This window comes from Ranitomeya variabilis, chromosome 5 (genome assembly GCF_051348905.1).
Source record: "Ranitomeya variabilis isolate aRanVar5 chromosome 5, aRanVar5.hap1, whole genome shotgun sequence".
In the NCBI taxonomy this organism is placed as follows: Eukaryota; Metazoa; Chordata; class Amphibia; order Anura; family Dendrobatidae; genus Ranitomeya; species Ranitomeya variabilis.
The window spans coordinates 590,301,882-590,324,506 of record NC_135236.1 but is presented as its reverse complement, the minus strand read 5'-3'; the positions used below and the strand labels follow the sequence as shown (position 1 = coordinate 590,324,506).

The following is a 22,625-nucleotide window of genomic DNA, read 5'->3' as shown; positions in this document are numbered from 1 at the left end:
GGTTCATAGACAATGTCTTCTTGCTGTGATCTGTATCTACTGATGATTTCTATCTCTTCATGGAATGCCTTAATGATAACCAGATTGGTACGAAATTCACATCACAGCACCAAAGGAATGAAATTTCATTTCTTGACCTTACAATTGGGAGAGATTGCAAGGGGTACCTTACCACACGTACATATCAAAAACCAACTGCGACCAACAGTCTTTTCAGATGGTAAACTCCACACCCAGGACCAGGCAACGTTTCCGCAGACTAAATTGTCCACACTTAAATAATGTAGAACTGACCAACATGTTTTAAACTGATTCAGGATGCAGCTATTTGAAGTCCTAAAGATGCACCAACTTTTTTTTTTTCATTTTTGCATGCAAGCACTCTCAGAGCAATAATTATTTCTATTTTACAAGTATATTGCTATCAAAGGGCTTATATTTGTTTTGAAGAATTGCATTTTTGTAAAATGCGTATAAACCCCAATTAAGACAGGCATTTTGCTTGCCACTCTTGATGAGGCCCAATGGGTTAAGATGAAGCAAATTAATTAAAAGAGTATAACTCTAAAGTAATTTGTTGCATCTTTTAGTTGTGTACCAGCATAAGACATGTACTCCAGTCATTCTGTTGTAATTTATGCAACTTTTGCTAAATATATAGTATTATAAAAAATGCACCAAAGCATCAATAATAGCTTGTTATTAGTGATCTAAACCAGGGTGGCCATGTCCATTAGTTGCTGATCAAATAAGACAATGCTGGATCTAATTTGAAGAATGTGATGATTATTTTTTATAGCTGCAAGCTTAGCTTGAACAAAAGTCTAACATAACATTAAAAAAAATTGTTATTTTGTATTTTAAAACCAGCTGAAAAAAATATATAGAAAATATAAAAAATGCACTTTAAGTGTAGGCACTACCCTTATTACTAACCTATTGTACAAGTTTTCCAGATGGACACTTTCAATAAATTTGCATACATTTTACCGTAAAATTATAAGTAGATTATGTATAACTGCTGTTTTATGGGCTCGACTCACTAAAACTTTCACAGCTAATGTAGTATTGCCTGGGAAATGTGAATATAAAACTCTTCTATTCATTTTAATGTATGCTTGATATTTTTCAGCTTTTACAAGTCAAATTATGTGCAGAGATTCCACTATTCAAAACCAGTAAGGAAGGGCTCTGTTGATCCTGAGAATGAGTTTGCTGTAAGTATACTTTGATATGTTTAGTAAAAAAAAACAGACTGAAGCAGTTACTTTAAAATTCAAATTGGCCATCTTAACTAAAAAAAAAAAAAAATCAAAGTCCTTATCATAGAATATATTGGTCACTTTAACCCATTGTTTACCAAGATTGGAAATAATATTAATGGATTGTAATAATCATGATTATCATTATAGGTCTCAACACTCTGACGGATTTGATGCTGCGGATGTGCAGCAGTTTTCCATGAGTTTACAGCACCATGTAATCCTATGGAAAACAAAATCCACAGTGCACATGCTGCGGAAAAAAATGCGCGGAAGGCGTGGCGGTTTATATTCCGCAGTTTGTGAATTCTTTGTGTGGATTCCGCAGCGGTTTACACCTGCTCCTCAATAGGAATCAGCAGGTGTAAAACCGCAGGTGGAATCCACACAAAAACCGTGGAAAACCCGCCGTACATCCGCGGTAATTCCTCCGTAAATCCGCAGTGCGGTTTAACTGCAGATTTACCAAAATCAGTACGGAAAAATCCGCACACCATTCCGCAGCGTGTGCACATACCCAAAAGATTGTAGGATTATACTGAACGCCTTTTGAGCGCTTTAATGCAAACAAAGCCTTTATAATGTCTAAGTGATTTCAAAATATCTGGCTGGGGGAAATTAGATGGTAGTTGGAGGAAAACAAACAGCTGCAGTATAAGACTTTTTTGATAACTTAAATTGTGAATGCTGTCTAAAGATGTATCCCTTCTTAGAGATTTGAAACATGTTTGCTATTCTTAAAATGATTTTTTAATTACAAAGACTTTTTATCAAGCCAACCAAAAATTATCCTTTTTTGAGAACATGAACTGACCAGCTGTTTTCAAACTGTAAAAGCAATGGCTTGTCACTGATCCTTGCAAAAGACAACCCTATTGTTTAACCCCTTTCTATCCAAGGGTAGATCCCCCGCTTTGATGAGTGAGCCCGCATCAAAGCCGGGACATGTCAGCTTTGCAATAGCGGTGGGTGAAATCGCGATCCATTCGTCGTTATTTACTAGTTAAATGCCGCTGTCAAACTCTGACAGCGGCATTTAACAAGCGCTTCTGGCCATCGGGTCGGAAATGCCCGCATCGATGACCCCCATCATGTGATCGGGGCCAGCGATGTGTCGGCATAACAACCAGAGGTCTCCTTGAGACCTCTATGGTTCTTGATGCCAGATTGCTATAAGCGCCACACTGTGGCCGGCGCTCATAGCAATACAGTAATTCTGCTACATAGGAGCGATCTGACCATCACTCCTATGTAGCAGAGCCGATCATTAAAATGCAATAACGGGCGATCAAAAGAACACACCTGCACCAAAATTGTATCATTAAAAATGTCAACTCGGTACATGAGAAATATCATGATCACAAAAAATGGAGACGCTACGGGTATCGGAAAATTGTTAAAGAAAAAAAAATTTCTCAAAGTTTGGAATTTTTTTTTACCACTTAGACACCAAACATGTCTAGGTTCTTTTTATCTATGAACTCATAATGGCTTGCAGAATTATAACAGCAGGTCAGTTTTAGCATTTAGTGAACCTAGCCAAAAAGCCAAACAGAAAACAAGTGTGGGATTGCACTTTTTTTGCAATTACACTGCACTTGGAATTTTTTTCCCATTTTCTAGTACACGACATGATAAAACCAATGATCTTGTTCCAAAGTACAACTTGTCCCGCAAAAAATAAGAGCTCACATGGCCATATTGACGAAAAAATAAAAAAGTTATGGCTCTGGAAAGAAGGGGAGCAAAAAACAAAAATGCAAAACCGAAAAAAGCTGGGGTCATTAAGAAGTTAAACAGTTTCATGCTTGTTTAACTTAACCACTTCGCACCATGCGCCATACTAGTACTGCGCTGCCGGCACTGCATTTGTGCCAGCAGCAGTACTAGTACGGCGCACCGATCACCGCGGTCTCACGCTGAGCGCCGCGGTGATCGGGTGCGGGTGTCAGCTGTATATGACAGCTGACACCCCGCAGCAATGCCCACGATCGGCGCTAGCACCGATCGCGGGCATTTAACCCCTCTGATGCCGCTCTCAGTAGTGACAGAGGCATAGAGGGGGATCGCGCAGGGACTGGGGCTCCCTGCGCTCTCCCACCGGAGCAACGCGATGAGATCGCGTTGCTCCGGTGATCCGGAAGGAGTCCCCGGATCCAAGATGGCCGCAGGACTCCTTCCGGGTCATGGAATGACCTGGCAAGCCGGCGCCTGCTGAGAGCTGCTGAGAGCAGGCGCTGGAAAGCCTCCTAACCTTCCTGTCAGATAGTTGATCTGACAGAGTGCTATGCACACTGTCAGATCAACGATCTGATCAAATACAGTGATGTCCCACCCTGGGACAATAGTAGAAAGTAGAAAAAAAAAATCCCCAAAGGAAAAAAAAACATTTCACAGTAAATCCATTTATTTATGTAAATTAAAAAAAACAATAAAAGTACACATATTTGGTATCGCCGCGTCCGAAAAAACCCGCTCTATAAAACTATCCCACTAGTTAACCCCTTCAGTGAACACCGCAAAAAAAAAAAAAAAGGCAAAAAACAACGCTTTTTTATCATACAGGCGAACAAAAAGTGGAATAACACGCGATCAAAAAGATGGATGTAAATACCCATGGTACCGCTGAAAACGCCATCTTGTCCCGCAAAAAAAAGCTGCCATACAGCATCATCAGCAGAAAAATAAAAATGTTATAGCTCTCAGAATAAAGCAATGCAAAAACAATTATTTTTTTATATAAAATAGTTTTTATTGTGTAAAAGCGCCAAAACATAAAAAAATTATATAAATGAGGTATCGCTGTAATTGTACTGAACTGAAGAATAAAGCTGCTTTATCAATTTTACCACACGTGGAACGCTATAAACGCCCCCCCTAAAAGAATTTCAGGAATTGCTGGTTTTTGTTCATTCCGCCTCCCAAAAATCGGAATAAAAAGCGATCAAAAAATGTCATGTGCCCGAAAATGGTACCAGTAAAAACGTCAACTTGTCCCACAAAAAACAAGATCTCACATGACTCTGTGGGCAAAAATATGGATAAATTATAGCTCTCAAAATGTGGTGATGCAAAAACTATTTTTTCCAATAAAAAGCATCTTTTAGTGTGTGACGGCTGCCAATCATAAAAATCCGCCAAAAAAAACGCTATAAAAGTAAATCAAACCCCCCTTAGTTAGGGAAAAATAATAACATTTAAAAATATGTATTTATTTCCATTTTCCCATTAGGGTTAGGGTTAGGGTTAGGGCTAGGGTTAGGGTTGTGGTTAGGGCTAGGGTTAGGGTTGGGGTTAGGGCTAGGGTTAGGGCTGGGGTAAGGGTTGGGGTTAGGGTTTCAGTTAGAATTGGGGGGTTTCCACTGTTTAGGCACATCAGGGGCTCTCCAAACGCGACATGGCGTCCGATCTCAATTCCAGCCAATTCTGCTTTGAACAAGTAAAACAGTGCTCCTTCCCTTCCGAGCTCTGCCATGCGCCCAAACAGTGGTTCCCCCCCATATATGGGGTATCAGCGTACTCAGCACAAATTGGACAACAACTTTTGTGGTCCAATTTCTCCTGTTACCCTGGGGAAAATAAAAATGTAGGGGCTAAAATATCATTTTCGTGGTAAATATTTTCACGGCTCTGCGTTATAAACTGTAGTGAAACACTTGTTCGTTCAAAGTTCTCACAACACATCTAGATAAGTTCCTTGGTGGGTCTAGTTTCCAATATGTGGTCACTTGTGGGGGATTTCTACTGTTTAGGTACATCAGGGACTCTGCAAATGCAACATGACGCCTGCAGACCAATCCATCTAAGTCTGCATTTCAAACGGCGCTCCTTCCCTTCCAAGCTCTGCCGTGCGCCCAAACAGTGGTTCCCCCCCATATATGGGATATCAGCGTACTCAGCATAAATTGGACAATAACTTTTGTGGTCCAATTTCTCCTGTTACCCTTGGGGAAAAAAATTGCGGGCTAAAACATCATTTTGTGGAAAGAAAAAATGATTTTTTAATTTTCACAGCTCTACATTCTAAACTTTAGTAAAACAATTGGGGGTTAAAAGTGCTCACCACACATCTAGATAAGTTCCTTAGGGGGTCTTCTTTCCAAAATAGGGTCACTTGTGGGGGGTTTCTACTGTTTAGGCATGTCAGGGGCTCTCCAAACGCGACATGGGTTCCGATCTCTTCCAGCCAATTTTGCATTGAAAAGTCAAACGGCGCTCCTTCCCTTCCGAGCTCTGCCATGCGCTCAAACACTGGTTTATCCCCATATATGAAGTATCAGCATACTCAGGACAAATTGCACAACAACTTTTGGGTCCAATTTATCCTGTTACCCTTGGGAAAAAAAAAAATTTGGGGCGAAAAGATCATTTTTTGTGAATATTAATATGACATTTTTTTTACGGCTCTACATTATAAACTTCTGTGAAGCACTTGGAGGTTCAAAGTGCTTTACCACACATCTAGGTAAGTTCCTTAGGGGGTCTACTTTCCAAAATGGTGTCACTTGTGGCGGTTTCTACTGTTTAGGCACGTCAGGGGCTCTCCAATCGCGACATGGGTTCCGATCTCAATTCCACCAAATCTTGCATTGAAAAGTCAAATGGCGCTCCTTCCCTTCCGAGCTCTGCCATGCGCCCAAACATTGGTTTACCCCAACATGTAGGGTACCTACGTACTCAGGACAAATTGTACAACAACTTTTGTGGTCCAATTTCTCCTGTTACCCTTGGTAAGATAAAACAAATTGGATCTGAAGTAAAAATTTTGTGAAAAAAAAGTTAAATGTTCAAGTTTTTTTTAAACATTCCAAAAATTCCTGTGAAGCACCTGAAGGGTTAATAAAATTTTTGAATGTGGTTTTGAGTACCTTGAGGGGTGCAGTTTTCAGAATGGTGTCACTTTGGGGAATTTTCTGTCATATAGACCCCTCAAAGTCACTTCAAGTGTGAGGTGGTCCGTAAAAAAAATGTTTTTGCAAATTTTGTTGCAAAAATGAGAAATCGCTGGTCAACATTTAACCCTTATAACTCCCTAACAAAAAAATTATGTTTCCAAAATTGTGCTGATGTAAAGCAGACATGTGGGAAATGTTGTTTATTAACTATATTATGTGATATAACTCTCTAATTTAAGGGCATAAAAATGAAAAATTTTAAAATTGCAAAATTTTCATAATTTTTGACAAATTTCTGTTTTTTTCACAAATAAATGCAAGTCATATCGAATAAGTTTTACCACTATCATAAAGTACAATATGTCACGAGAAAACAATGTCAGAATCACCAGGATCTGTTGAAGCGTTTCAGAGTTATGACCTCATAAAGTGACAGTGCTCAGAATTGTAAAAATTGGCCCTGTCACTTAGGTGAAAACAGGTTTCGGGGTGAAGGGGTTAGAAAGCATCAGTATATTTTATGTAGTAAACACAGTGGGCCAGGAGACTTGTAGCTAGATTGGCTGTGCAGTGGCAGAAGCAGCTTGGTAGCAAAATAGGACAAGGCATGCAAGGGGATGTCTAGTAGCACAGGAGCATGTAATAGTTTGGACACTATGGTCAAAATTACTGCTATTGTGAACAGTTAAGCAAGTGGAAGATAAAATTATCTCTAAAAGAGCTAAAGGCAAAGATTACACATTTCCTTTATATATTAGGTGAAACATGTATATATTGTCCTTTTTTACATTTTAAAAATTACAAAATGGAAAATGAGCCAATGCAAAAGTTTGGGCACTCTTGGAGATTTGTGTGCTCAGATAACATTGACTAAAGTTTCAAACTTTAACAAGCATGCTAGGGTTATAGCTTGTTCACTATCATCATTAGGAAAGGCCAGATGATACAAATTTTCCAGCCTTATAAAAACCCAGCCTCCTCTAAACTTGTGCCAAAATACAGCAGCCATTGGTTATTCCAAGCAGCTTTCTAGCACTCTGAAAATGGTTGCAGCCCACAAAGCAGGAGAAGGCTATAAGATGGCAAAGAGTTTTCAAGTTGCCCTTTCCTCAGTTTGAAATGTAATTAAGAAATGGCAGTTAACACGAACAGTGGAGGTCAAAATAAGGTCTGGAGGACCAAGCAAAATTTCAGTGAGAGCTGCTCTTAGGATTGCTGGAGAGGCAAATCAGAACCCTCACTTGACTGCAAAAGACTTGCAGAATGATTTAGCAGACTCTGGAGTTGTGGTACATTGTTCTACAGTTCTGAGGCACCTGCACAAATTTGGCCTTCGTGGAAGAGTCATCATAAGAAAACCTCTGCTGCCTCCTCACCATAAAATTCAGCATCAGAAATATGTAATAGAACATCTAAACAAGCCTGATGCATTTTAGAAACAAGTCCTGTGAACCAATGAAGATAAAATAAAACTCTTTGGCCACAAATATCAAATGTATATGTGCAGAAAAAAAGGCACAGCATTTCAGGAAAAGAAGATCTTTACGCATTATGGTGGCTCAATCATGCTTTTGGGTTGTTTTGCAACATTTCATGGGTAGAGGGAAGAATGGATTCAAAGAAATTTCAACAAATTCTTGATGCAAACATAATACCATCTGTAAAAAAGCTGAAATTGAAGAGAGGATGGCTTCTACAAAAGGATTATGGTCCTAAATACATGTCAAAATCTGCAAAAGACTGCTTCAAAAGGCCCAAGCTGAAGGTTTTACAATGGCCCTCACAGTCCCCTGATTTGAACATTATTGAAAATCTGTGGCTAGATCTCAACATAGAAGAGCATGCAAGACGACCCAGGAATCTCACAGATCTGGTAGCATTTTCCAAGGAAGAATGGTTGTAAAATCTCTCAAAAATTAAAAGTTTCTTTCTGACTACAAAAAACATTTACAAGTTGTGATACTTGCAAAAGGAGGTGCTATTAGGTCCTGTGGTAGGTGAGCTGATCATTGACATGTAGTACTAACTCTTTTCCTTTGGGTAAATGCAAATATTCCTTTACTACTGATAATAATTATTACTATATACTTTTGGGATATTTGTACACTTAACTTTATCAATCAAATAATCTCATCAGGCATCTCATGTACATGCATACAGGAACCTACTGTTCTGGTACAGACACCGAACATGGACTTCACCCATAAGACCGTGTTACTGTTTGGGTTTGGCTGCCCGAACACTGGGTGTTTGTTGTGCTGTCATGACAGCACAGCAAACTCCGCTTCTGATCAGTGGTGAAATCATCCCCGCCGTTCAGAGAGCCACGGTTCCCACTCTGTCAAAAGATAGTGTGAGCGCTCAGCTGTGATCGGAGGTATAACGTTTCCCTCCTGTCACTGATCTCAGCTGATTGGACAGCTGCTCCCATCATCCGATACCTGCTGCCGCTAATAACAGTGAGAGCAGGAGAGCCGGATGGGAATATTCATCAGCCTGCACTTGCTCTGTGAATAAATAATTTAAAAAATGTCATGGGTTTCTCTGTATTTTTGTTAACCAGCCAGGCAAAACTCACAATTAGGGGCTGCAACCATTAACTGTGAGCTTCATCAAGGCTAGTTGTCAAAGATAGAGAGGTCCCCACACCATATTTCTCAATTATTTAAATAAATTGTTTAAAAGAACTTCATGGGGTCCCCCTCCATTTTTGACAACCAACCTTGCTAAAGCAGACAGCTGGGGGCTGGTATTCTCAGCCTGGCAAGTGTCAGATGATGGGAGCAGTTGTCCCATCAGCTGACACTAGTGACCAGGCATAAACTTAATACCTCCGATCTCAGCTGAGCGCTCACACTGTCTTTTGACAGCACAGGAACCGCGGCTCTCTGACCAGCAGGGATGATTACGCCACCGACCAGAAGTAGTGATTGCCGCCCTGTCTTGCACATTACATTGCAGCAAACACTGGATGTTCGAGCCCCACATTCAAATGAATGGGGTCTGGGTACTGTTCTGGTACCCAAACCTGAACTTTTGGTAAATATTCGGCTGAACTGGCCGGACCCGAACATCCAGGTGTCTGCCCATCTCTAGTGGCAGTGCTTCTTTGTACACTTGTACCTGTGATACTCCCATGATTAGCTCACCTACCACATACACATGTATACATACATATATATATATATATATATATATATATATATATATATATATATATATCTAATATATAAAGCTGAATGTGTGTGTGTGTGTATGTATGTATGTATGTATGTATGTCCGGGATTGGCATCTGAACCGTAGCAGCTACAGCCACAAAATTTTGCACAGTCACACGTCTGGACCCCGAGAGCGTCATAGGCTATGTTGTGAGGTGAAATTTTAACCCCGCGCTTTCCAATTCACCAAACAATTTTGCCCCTATCTACATAATGGGGAAAAAGTGAAAGGAAAAGTGTTGGAGGCGTCGCAGCTACAGGCACAAAATTTTGCACAGTCACACGTCTGGACCCTGAGAGCGTCAAAGCTATATTGTGAGGTGAAATTTTAACCCCGCGCTTTCCAAGTCACCAAACAATTTTGCCCCTATCTACATAATGGGGAAAAAATGAAAGGAAAAGTGTTGGAGGCAAATTAACAGCTGCCAGATGTGAACAAGGGGGACTTAAAGAATGACAGCGATGGCACCAAAGAGTATATACTGTACAGTTGCTAAGGTGGGGCCCCAACATGGGATAATCACACCACCACGGGGATATGAACACACACACAAAATGCGCCACACACTACCACGTGCTCGAACACATATACCACCCTCAGTGCACATTTCACCACACATACACCAACCTCGCCACATAAAAGTAGAAACACAAAAGTCGCCGCTCAAAACTCGCCACGCGCAAAACTCTCCACATGCAAAACTCGCCACACGTGCAAAACTCGCCACACGCAAAACTTGCACACGCAGAAAAATTGCCACACGCAGAAAAATTGCCACATGCACAAAAGTTGCAACACATGCAAAAGTTGCCTCACACAAAACTTGCACATACTCAAAAGGCACCACACATAAAACTCGCCACGCGCAAAACTCGCCATGCGCAAAACTTGCTGCACACAACTTGCTACACTAACCTGTCACATGCAACTCGACACACAAAAAGTTGCTACACGCATGTCGCCACACAAAACTCATCTCACAAAAGTCCCTACATGCATGTCGCCACACGCAACTCAACACACACAACTTGACACACGAAACTCGCCCTAAAACACACACAAGTCTGGTATCCTTCAAAAATAAAAATCTGATTAATAAGCAGACAAACTACAAGAGCAACAAATGTACCATATAGGAATCCGGCAGCTGTCAGTCACATGACCAGTCTATTATGTGTATGTGTGAGCTAATATATACTGCCAGGGGGTGGGCTTACTGTTGGCTGGGGATTTATCAGGCTGCCATTTTAGCTTACAAATACTGAGGTAAAAATACTGACCAAATAACGTGTGAACGAGGGCTAATACAGGAGGAGATGACATACAGCTATATACTATATACAGGAGATGACACACAGGTATATACTATTTACAGGGGAGATGACACACAGGTATATACTATATACAGGAGGAGATGACACACAGATATATACTATATACAGGAGAGATGACACACAGGTATATACTATATAGAGGAGGAGATGACATACAGGTACATACTACATACAGGAGGAGATGACATACAGGTATATACTATATACAGGAGGAGATGACACACAGGTATATACTATATACAGGAGCAGATTACCTACAGGTATATAGTATATACAGGAGGAGATGACACAGGTATATGCTATGTATAGGAGGAGATGACATACAGGTATATACTATATACAGGAGATGACACACAGATATATACTATATATAGGTGAGATGACACACAGGTATATACTATATACAGGAGATTACATACAGGTATATCTAATATATAAAGCTGAATGTGTGTATGTATGTATGTGTGTATGTCCGGGATTGGCATCTGTACCGTCGCAGCTACAGCCACAAAATTTTGCACAGTCACACGTCTGGACCCCGAGAGCGTCATAGGCTATGTTGTGAGGTGAAATTTTAACCCCGCGCGTTCCAATTCACCAAACAATTTTGCTCCTATCTACATAATGGGGAAAAAGTGAAGGGAAAAGTGTTGGAGGAAAATTGACAGCTGCCAGATGTGAACAATGAGGACTTAAAGAATGAGAGCGATGGCGACAAAGAGTATATACCGTACAGTTGCTAAGGTTGGGCCCCGACATGGGATACTCACCACACACGGGGATATGAACACAAACACAAAATGCGCCACACACTACCACGTGCTTGAACACATATACCACCCTCAGCACACATTTCACCACACACACACACCAACCTCGCCACATAAAAGTCGAAACACAAAAGTCACCACTCAAAACTCGCTACATTCAAAACTCGCCATATGCAAAACTAGGCTCACGCAAAACTCGCCACACGTGCAAAACTCACCTCATGGAAAACTCACCTCATGCAAAACTTGCACACACAGAAAAATTGCCACATGTACAAAAGTTGCACCACATGCAAAAGTTGCCTCACACAAAACTTGCACATACTCAAAATGCACCACACATAAAACTCGCCACGCGCAAAACTCGCCATGCACAAATCTTGCTGCACACAACTTGCTACACTAACCTGTCACATGCAACTCAACACACAAAATGTTGCTACACGCATGTCGCCACACAAAACTCATCTCACAAAAGTCGCTACATGCATGTCGCCACACGCAACTCAACACACACAACTTGACACATAAAACTCGCCCTAAAACACACACAAGTCTGGTATTGTCCTTCAAAAATAAAAATCTGATTAATAAGCAAACTACAAGAGCAACAAATGTACCATATAGGAAATACGGCAGCTGTCAGTCACATGACCTGTCTATTATGTGTATGTGTGAGCTAATATATACTGCCAGGGGGGAGGGCTTCCTGTTGGCTGGGGATTTATCAGGCTGCCAATAGCAACCAATCACAGCTCAGCTTCTATTTTGCTACAGTTAATTAACCTGAGCTCTGATTGGTTAATATAGGCAACAAAGACATTCTCAGTATAACAAAGCTAATATATGTTGTGAAATGCTTCTATTTGCTTAGTTTTTGCCTTTTAATAATTACATTTCTATCTATTTGTTTTGTGGTTTTTGTGTGCAGAATAAATTTTTGTTAACACATTCTATTTTGCTAACAGCAGTCATTAACCCGGGCGAAGCCGGGTAGTACAGCTAGTATATATATATATATATATATATATATATATATATAGTGTCTCTGTTTATCTTTCAGTGTTTGCCTAATTATTTTTACATACATGTTCTTAATGAATTCATACAATAAAAATGTTACTCTGTAATTGATGTTACATATTTTGCCCTTGGAACAATTTTTTCTTTTTTTTAAGCGATCCAAGTTGTGATACTTTCAAAAGGGGGTGCTACTAGGCATTAACCGTGCAGTGTCCAAACTTTTACATCAACCCATTTTCCTGTTTGTAATTTTTAAAATGTAAAAAATGACTATAAATACATTTTTTGCCTAAAATAAAAAGGACATTTCATCTTTAACTTTAGCCCTTTTAGAGATCATTTTATCTTCAGCTTGCTTAACTGGTTACAATAACAGTAATTTTGCCCAATCTTTTACATGCCACTGTATGAAGCCAATAACAGCACCCCAAGCATCAGTACTGCAGTATAGATTACATACTGTATCGATCGTAGATGCCCAGCTGAGCATTGGTCATCCGCACTGGCAGCAGCAGAAATGTGTAAAAGACAGATATCAGGAAGGCAAATGATATAGCCGATTTGATAACTGGCATCAGTCATAGGTGAATGAAAGTTGGTACTGATTCATTTCATCTTGACAAATGCAAAGTTTTCCTCACTTGTCAGAAATAGCATGGTCCACTTGGTTGTGACAAAGCCACAGAAGGCACTGAATCCCATCTCTGTTAGTCAGTCCACTGGAGGCTAGACATAACAGCACACCCAGTTCTTGCAACTGAGCCAAATGTCTATGGAATTGGGCTCATTATATCACCCAGAGAAACCACACAGAGCAGTTAGAACCTGACAATTCAGATGATGCGGCTCTGTTTGATAATATGCTTCAGCTTGGTGCAGTAGACTAAAGAACATTTGGTTCATCTTGCCATATATACTGCTGTCTTAACTATTTGTTGTTACGCTGGTGAGTGCCACACAAAAAAAAATCATTCACAATTTCCTCAATAAATGAAACTTTTGTTAAAGAAAACTGTATTACAGAATTCCTTATATTTTTCGTTTGATAATTTGACAATTTTGCCTCTTGTGTCGTTACCCTGCACAGAGGCTGCCTATAAGGGCAGTCTTGATTCTGCAGGAAGCAGAGAGTATTTTCTGGGTCAGACATGTGGCTGGCATCAAGCTTCAGTGTGCAGTATGCAGTTAACATGCTAAATCATCTGCCCCAAAAACATTTGGCAAAAAATGTAAAATTTTAAAAGAAAATTAATTTTGCGTATTTCCAAGAATTGTTCTTTAATAAGCTACAACAACAAACTTTGCACTTTGTGCCATGCTCTCCATGGGTTGGGTGGGGCAATTGGGTAAAGTCATGCCAGATGCTGGCACAATAACATTTAATTTCTCCAGAAGTAAAAAAGAATCAGTCACAAGCTGTATTGGAAATGTGATGCCCAGTGCACCATACATTTTATATTGGGAAAAATGTAGCATTTTGTGCCAAAATCTGGAAGGACATCATTTTTCATAAAGTATTGTTGAAAGCTAGATATCTTCAATTGAGGAACAGAGCATATGATTTTTTCGCAGAAGGCAGTACAGTTCAGATGGCTCAGTATTGATTGTGGCAAACGTTTGTGAACTTGACAAGTGGGAGTTCAGTTTTCACAAAAATAGATGACTGGACTCAAATTAATGTTAAATTTAAACAAATAACCAAAGAAAATAATGTGTGATGGGAAACTATAAAAAAAATCTGTGGAACATCTAAAAGTAAACAATGGATCCAATGCAGACAAATATCCGATTACCTGTGGACATGGTAGGGCAAGGTCCGGGCTTGCCGCACAAGCACCTTGACTTGTGTTGATCTTCCTCATTAGGAGGCTTTGGTCTATGGGTCTGGAGCAGTGTTTCTGAACTCCTGTCCTCAAGACCCCACAACAGGTCATGTTTTCAGGATTTCCTTAGTATTGCACAGGTGATAATTTCATCACCTGCTCAAGCATTAATTCCATCGCCTATGCAATACTAAGGAAATCCTGAAAACATGACCTGTTGTGGGGTCTTGAGGACTGGAGTTGAGAAGCACGTGTCTGGAGGATGAGATGCAACTGAGGCCACATCCAATTTGTGTCTGACAACTTCAGGTTTGGTGCCAATGTTATAACTGTGCATGCACTCTTGTCAGTAAAATTATTACAAAGATGAGATGCAAAATGGTCCAAATATGGACAGTCTGTTCATTTTCTTTGTGTACTGAATGTTTACTTACACATGAGTTCAAGGGCCAAAGTCTGCCAAATATACAGGTAAGGAGGAAAAGATTATACATGAGATGTGTAAACCATGCTAAGTTATAATATTTTAATATTTAATATTCAGTAACAGATTTAAAAATGTAGAAATTTGAAATAATGAATGTGTGTGAATGTATACATAGTCTACTTATGTTAATATACACTGCAATATATAACACATAGAGTATATTACACATAATATAACCTCATTTCATGCATTATGCAACCTCCACCATGTTCCTTGAAGTAGGTGTGATGTTCCCTCATGAAGACTTCTTCATGGCTTTCATTGCATTCAAAACAATAGCTGGAATCATCATTGAAAGAAATAGACCTCTTTTCCAGCCTATATTGATGTCTTAACCAGCTCTCAAAGGCTATACTAGTGCAGAATATCTGGTTAATAAGCCCAATATCTTACAAACGTCTTCTGGTGGATTGTGTAGACACAATTTGATGCCTTTGGCTTGATGATGTCCAATTTTACTTCCAGTGTAGAATTGATCAGTTGTGTAACCAGTAGTGATGAGCGAACGTGCTCGTCCGAGTATCACTATGCTCGGTGTACTCGGCGAGCACCGAGTATTTCCGAGATTATTTGTCAGGAGCTCGGGTCTCTGCCCTGCATTTCTGGTGCACTTTAGAGCGCCAAAGACAATGCAGGGATTGTCTGCCATGCACTGTAATGCCGCAGCCATCTTTGTTGTGGTATTACAGTGATTGGCTGGCCGCACAGCGTCGTCAGGTCTATAAGAGACCTGGCACCTCCCTGCTCGCCACATTCTGCTCCGGACTTAGCGAATGTAGGGAGAGCTGCTGCTGAGATAGGGTCAGAATTGTGCTTTAAATAGTTAGTGTAGGTCTGCAACTGTTCAGTTCACAACTCCTGAGAAACCAACATTCCTTTTTAGGGCTAATCCGGGGGTCCAGATATTGCAGCGCTTGGTAGGCAGGGGAGTCTATGTGCACATTGCTTGCAGGCCTTGCACTGATGTGGATCTGTATGTGAGTACATAGAGCCTTTATATGTATGCAGTGAGAGCTATTACTGTGTACTGCTGCTTATGTAATATCTACCTAGCTGCAGTTTTCTGTGGCTTTTTTTCTTCATCTTACACCTGCTCCTTTTATTCTAAAGCAATCCGTAGCTCCCTTATTTCAACATTTATTTGCTGGGTCATGCTGCCTACTACAGCCAGGTTATTGTAATCGAGGAACGTGCAAATCTACCATTTTTTTTGTCCCAGGCAGCAGATGTGAGTGCGCCCCAAAAAATTTTTTGTGTGTCATAGCCAGTTTTGCCCAAAAAATCAAGGCCACATTTAGATCAGTCTGTTATCTGAGGCTGACGGCTGGTGTATCTGTGGTGGAAAAATTGTAGCTTCATAGGCATAAGTTTCATAGTACAGTCTGCTAGCCTTGTTGTACTCCTTTTTAATTTTTTGTATAATTTTTGTCTCTTGTATGTGAAATTTTGCAGTCTGTTATCTGTGGCTGCAGCCTGGTGTATCTGTGGTGGAAAAATTGTAGTCTCGCAGGCATACGTAGCATAGTTCTGTGTGCTAGCCTTGTTCTACTCTTTTTTTTTTCAAAATTTCACATACAACAGAAAAAATAATTACAACAGGCCGCAGCCACAGATAACAGACTGTATATCAGTGGTAGAAAAATCAAAGCTTTGAAGGCCTACTGATCAGATATAATTTTGCTCCAAATAAATACATTTGCATTGAGCTTTTGAAATAGTGCAGTAGTCCATTTAAAATGGGCAAGGTAAGGTACGGGGAAGTAGGCATGATAGTGCAAGCAGAGGATAAGGCCATGGCCACGCTGAAAGTGTACCACAACAAAGACCCACATCTTCTCGCTCGACCTTCCTGTCCCAGTTTGTAGGGGATCGCAGCACATCACTATTGAAGGCAGAGCAGTGTGAAACAGTTGTTGGTTTTAGACCGAATAATGCTTCCAGTCACTTAGCCACCACCACCACCATGTCGTCCACACGGTCAAGTCTGAGTAGCTGTGAGTGTGGACCGGATATTCTTCACCCTGATCCTCCTTCCTCCAACCATGCCGAGTGCTCTGAGTTAACTCCGAAGAGCTGTAACGTTTTCCCTTTCAGGATTCAGGACTCTCGGCCCGTTAACTTGAAGTGGGGCCAGATGAGATCACATGTAGCAATGCCAAAAGCTTTGACCAGCCACGGTCACATGAAGGCAATGGTGGGAATGTGTCACAAGAGGTGGATGATGATGATACACAATTGCCAGAAAGTCAGGAGGAGGAGCAGGGTGCAGATGTGGAAGACGAGAGGGTGGATGACATAGTGACTGACCCAACCTGGCAGGAGGACATGCAGAGCGAGGACAGCAGCACACATGGGGAAGGAGGCATATCTCCCCACCGGCAGGAACAAGCAGTGTGGTGGCCACAGACAGAAGGTGTGCATCCATTCCCCATAACACCAACATGGGAGAAGTTGCCATTCCAACTGTTAGATCTTCCCGAGTCTGGTTATTTTTTAAAGACTCTGCCGATAACCCCAAACAGGCCATTTGCAGCACCTGCCATGCCCGCATCAGCAGGGGTAGCAAAACTATCAGCATGACCACCACCAGCAAGATCAGGCACATGGCAACAAAGCACCTGACTTAGTGGAAGAAGCAATGGTGTCACCTGCAGACTGAGGGCCGAACCCCAGGCTCCAGGAACACTGTTTTGCGTAGAAGCCAATCCCCAGTCCACCGTGCATGTCAAGATGCCTCTAGCCCTGCACCTGTTGTTGCCCACAGTCAAGCAGCACCATCATCAAGCCCATCCACATCCTTGTCCTAGCACATACTTCAGTTGTCTATACTCCAGTCATTGGAACGCAAGCAGAAATACCCAGCATACTCCCCACAGACGACAGTACTAAATTCTAGCATTTCTCTTCTGCTTGTACTTGAAATGTTGACTTTTAGGCTAGTTGAGATGGAAGCTTTCCGGAACCTGATGGCGGCGGCCATCTTAAGGTACTAGGTCCCCAGTTGCCACTATTTTTCCCAGTGTGCCATACCGGCATTACACCAGCATGTGTCCCACAACAATACCTGTGCCCTCAACAAGTCCACCTAACCAAAGACACGTTGACAAGTGCTTGTGGACAGGGACGATACATCTCACTGATGGCACACTGGGTTAATATAGTGGAAGCTGGGACCCAGTTGGACCTTGGGATAGAACACATCCACCCCCCGCCGAGGACTGCGGGCCTTACATCAATCAGGGTTGCCCCACAGTCTACAGCTCCTGCACCACCTCGTCCTCCTCTTCAGCCTTCATATGTGAAATCAACACCTCAGTCAGAAGCTGGAAGCACTGCAGTACTGCCTCAACCAAGTGGCAACAGGCTGTGCTGAAGCTAATCTGCATAGGTGACAAACCACACAATGCAGAAGAGTTGTGGACAGCTCTGAAAGAGCAGTCAGATATTTGGATGACACCGCTGAACCTACAGCCAAGCATGGTCATGGATGACAATGGCCATAAGCTGGTGGCGGCTCTGAGGCAAGGTGAGCTCACACACGTACCTTGCCTGGCCCATGTGCTTAACCTCGTGGTTCAACGTTTTCTGAAAAGCTTCCAGGAGCTGCCGGATCTGCTAGTGAAAGTACGCCGTCTGTCTGCCCATTTTAGAAAGTCAGCTACAGCTTCAGCTGCCCTTGCCGTGCTTCAGTGATAGTGCAAGCAGAGGATAAGGCCATGGCCACGCTGAAAGTGTACCACAACAAAGACCCACAAACTTTATATTTTTCCAGGGTGCGGCTGGGCCCTAGATAGCTCTGTACACTGTGGCCTCTGTTCACACAGGATGCATAATGGTGAGCCCGCTACATGGTGTCATTAATAGGCTTAGAGCCATATACTTTGCATTCCTGTGTGAACACGCCACATACAGACTATTTGTTTGCACAGGTGCACCAAGCGGCCAATTCCTGATTGTAGGGTGGCTGCATTATCGGTATTATTGCACCTGTGTATTTGCCCTCTTAACTTGGGTCCGCTGTACCTTGGTTAATGCAATTTTTGGAGGCCTTGAACAGGTAAGCATCTCTGCCTGTATACTGGTGTTTTTTTTGGTGTATGATGTCCCCATGCATTGGAACTCTACACTGCATATGTTGGAAAGGATTTGTGAGCAGAAGAGGGCAGTTGTTGACTACCAACCAACTACCATCATCAACGTCGATATTCAGCTCAGATTCCACACATAAGACCTCAGGAGTGGACATAGGTGTCAGACATATGTACCATCCTACAAAACTTTGAGGACTGCACCAAGATGATGAGCATCGATGACGCTATAATTAGCATCACCATCCCGATTCTCAGCATTTTGAAAACCTATCTGCCTGCAATGCATCCTCTTTATTTTTGAGCAGAGCATGAGGACATGGATCAAGGAACCATAGAGGGGGATTACACTCAGCCCAGCCTCATGTCTTCCCAATGTGGATTGGTAGGCAATGAGGAGGAGGAAGAACAGGAGCTACTTTCATGCACTATAGATGGTACTACAAGCACAGCTGTCATACCGTCTGTTCAGCAGGGATGGCCTGAGGACATGGAGGAGCAGGATGAGAGGAGGACAGCATGGTCAGTTGTCATGTTGCTGAGGACACTGAAGTCTTGCCTTTTAGCAGACTGGCACGCATGGCTGACTTTATGTTGAGCTGCCTTTCACGTGACCATCACATTATAAAATTTTTTGATGACATTCATTACTGGTTGGTGACACTTCTAGACCCATGCTACAAGGAGAACTTTCAATCTCTTCTACCAGCGGCAGAGAGGTGTACTAAAATGTTGCAGTACCAGAGGGCCCTTGTAGCGGAATTACTTAGAAAATTCCCATGTGAGAACGCTGGTAGCAGACGTCAGAGTTTGTTGTACAAACAAGGAGTACAAGCGAGAGAGACAGAAGTACAATCCAGCTCAGGCAGAGGAACAATGGCAAAGTACTGGGACAGTTTTCTCAGACCCTCCCATTGTGCCGACCCTACCCTGCCCTGCTGCTAGCGTTCTGTCACAGCAGGTTTTTAGTGCCGCTAGTGGAATTATAACAGGTAAGCGCATCCGCCTGTCAACTGAAAATGCTGACAGGCTATCTCTTATAAAAATGAACAAGGGCTGGATTGGGCAAGATTTCTGTACAACACCAAGTGAAAACAGCAAAACATAACCTTTAATACATTGTCGTTTTTGTGGAGGTGTATTGTCATGCACCTCTCCCCAACCACACATGGGTATCCAATTTTTTATTTTGTCTATTTGGTGTTATCCTCCTTCTTATCCTCATCCTCATCATCCGCAACCAGTACAACACCAGGGTGAACGTATTCCGTGATGCAAAAGTCACTCAATTTTTGTGCAAGGGTGTTTTTCTGATGTCCGTTACTAATTAGAAACCAAAATAAACTCCTCCAGGGGGAACTGTCATCAAAATGAGATGTACGTATATTTTACCCATTTATTCTTATATATTCCAGTTTTAATATCTCTGCACCATCCTTTTATGCCCGTGTATACCTCTACAATATGAAAATATTGAAATACTATTATAAGTTTTTTATACCCCTGTCTCTGAGTTGTTGCTAAGGGCAAGCATATCTCGTTGGACACAATCTGGCATCATATATGTTTATGTATATATGAACCTGTTTTTGCCCCTCCCTCTTGTTATTTACTTTCATAGGTGGATTCACATCCATTCACCAGGCTTAACGTCTTGTGTGCCGCTACAGGCAGTTCAATTTTTAGCAAGGGTGTCTATGATGCCCATAATATATTTTTAAAAAATGTATCCCCATGGTGAAATGTTTGTCAGCCCATACACTTATTGTATGGACATTACGAGTCTAGGAGACCCGCTCCTTTGTAATCGGACAGTTTTTTTATGAGGCACTCGTCTGTTTCTTCCAAGGGTGGATTGGGGTGTGTGCAAATTTGGGTCAAGGCGGCCCTTGTATTTAATGCATAAAGAAACAGTATGGCTGGACCAACTGAAGAATGTGAAGTGGGTTTTCCTGTGGCCATCCAGTACCTGGGTTCAAAGGCTTATTGGGGTGCATATGACTTGATAGCAGGGCAGGCCTTGCATTCAGTGCAACATTTTTACTGGAAACCCTCCTGTACCTCTCGTGAAAGGGGTATTGGGGTGCATTGTAATTGTTGGCAGCCCAGCCACTCACTTCATAGGCAATAACAGCATAGGAGACCCAATGTTTAATAATGTCCCTTTAGGAATATTAATGCCGCCTGATGCCCCTCTAAACATATGTGACTGTAAGAGTCCCTCCTTCATAAATAAAACAAGATGTGTCTCCTTATGTGTCACAAAACACATGTCCAGCTAGGGTTGTTAAATGTTACAATGACATTTCCCAGTGAATGCATTTGTATTGGTTGAAAGCAATGTTAAAGTTGAAAAACGCATCAAAAAACGCTGCGCGTGGACATAACCCAAGACCAAAATGTTCCTCCACCACTTGGGCCAATTATTTTGCCTTACATACAAGTCATTACCCTGGAAAGGATGTACCTTAACATATTTCCCAGCAATATCCATTTTGGTTTCGTTTTGTATGCTTTTTGGTGCACCTGTAAAAATGGCGTGAAGCTCTGACAATATTGCTTACAGCTGTGACCTTGGAGTGAGAAATGCTTTCAGGAGCAATCCCCGTGATGTTCCCGTGTCATTTGAGCAGTGTTTAAATAATTTTCAGATGTTTTTAGACCTTAAAAGGACCCCCGGGGGGGGGGGGGATTGCTGTAAAAATACTCTGGTTTCCCATAGACTTGCATCGGGCTCGTTGCTTGGGTCGAGTGCCCGAGTATTCCAATTTGCTAGACCCGAGCAATGAGCACCCTAGCATTTTAGTGCTCGCTCATCACTAGTAACCCCTGGTACGGCCTTATCTTCATTATCCCAGAATTTGTTTTTCAAAATAACAGCACAGCGCCACATGTTGCTGGTGCTACTGTGAGCAGCTTGCATCGCCTTAAGGGCCTGTATGGTCAGCAGCTTGTTTCCCATTGAGCGCATCTTGTACATCATTGGTTGGCAATTGCAAAGGTAGCAGTCAACAGCAGATCTTGATGATCTGCATGCCCAAATGCATTCAGTGTGGCAGAACAATTCCTCAGACAACAATTAAAGGGGATTTCCCACTAACAAAAGTAAATTTTAATCAATAAATATAAATAATAATAATAATTTCCACAATTGGATGTGTTTTAAATAAAATGTCCCTGTGCTGAAATAATCTTCTAAATGTGCCCCTGCTGTGTACTGTGTAATGGCTGTGTCTGGCCGTACAGGGATATGGTCTGATCATACCACAGCTCCTGGACAGGGGAGGAAGCAAAAGAGAGGATACAGACATTAATTACAACATGGGATTGCAGCTGTTTCTTTCTTTGACGTAAAACATTTTAAAAAAATCAGGCAGTGAAGGAATCAGCTATGATCCCATGCTGTCCTGTCTGTGTACTTTTTTGCTTGATCCCTTGTCCAGGAGATGTGGTCTGATCAGACCATGTTCCTGTACGGTCAGACAAAGCCATTGCACAGTACACAGCAGGGACACATTTAGAAGATTATTTCAGCACAGGACATTTTATTTAAACATACCCAATTGTGGACTTTCTATTCCAAGATATATTGATTGAAATGAACTTTTGTTTGTGGGAAAACCCCTTTATGAGCCTCATTGATAACATTCCAATGCATGTGAGTATATTTCTGCGTATTACGCTGGTAGGCCGGAGTCACATTACCGTAGAATACAGATGAGTG

At 41.7% G+C, this 22,625-nt stretch overlaps 1 protein-coding gene across 1 annotated transcript in view; it reads left to right on the top strand.

Annotated features, from left to right (window-relative positions):
• The window catches only part of DOCK2 (dedicator of cytokinesis 2), a 1,347,187-nt gene that overhangs the window by 1,003,920 nt on the left and 320,642 nt on the right, over positions 1–22,625 (top strand). Inside the window, exon 43 of the mRNA XM_077266018.1 lies at positions 1,133–1,217. Coding sequence (XP_077122133.1) covers positions 1,133–1,217 — 85 coding nt within the window. The remainder of the gene's footprint in view (positions 1–1,132; positions 1,218–22,625) is intronic.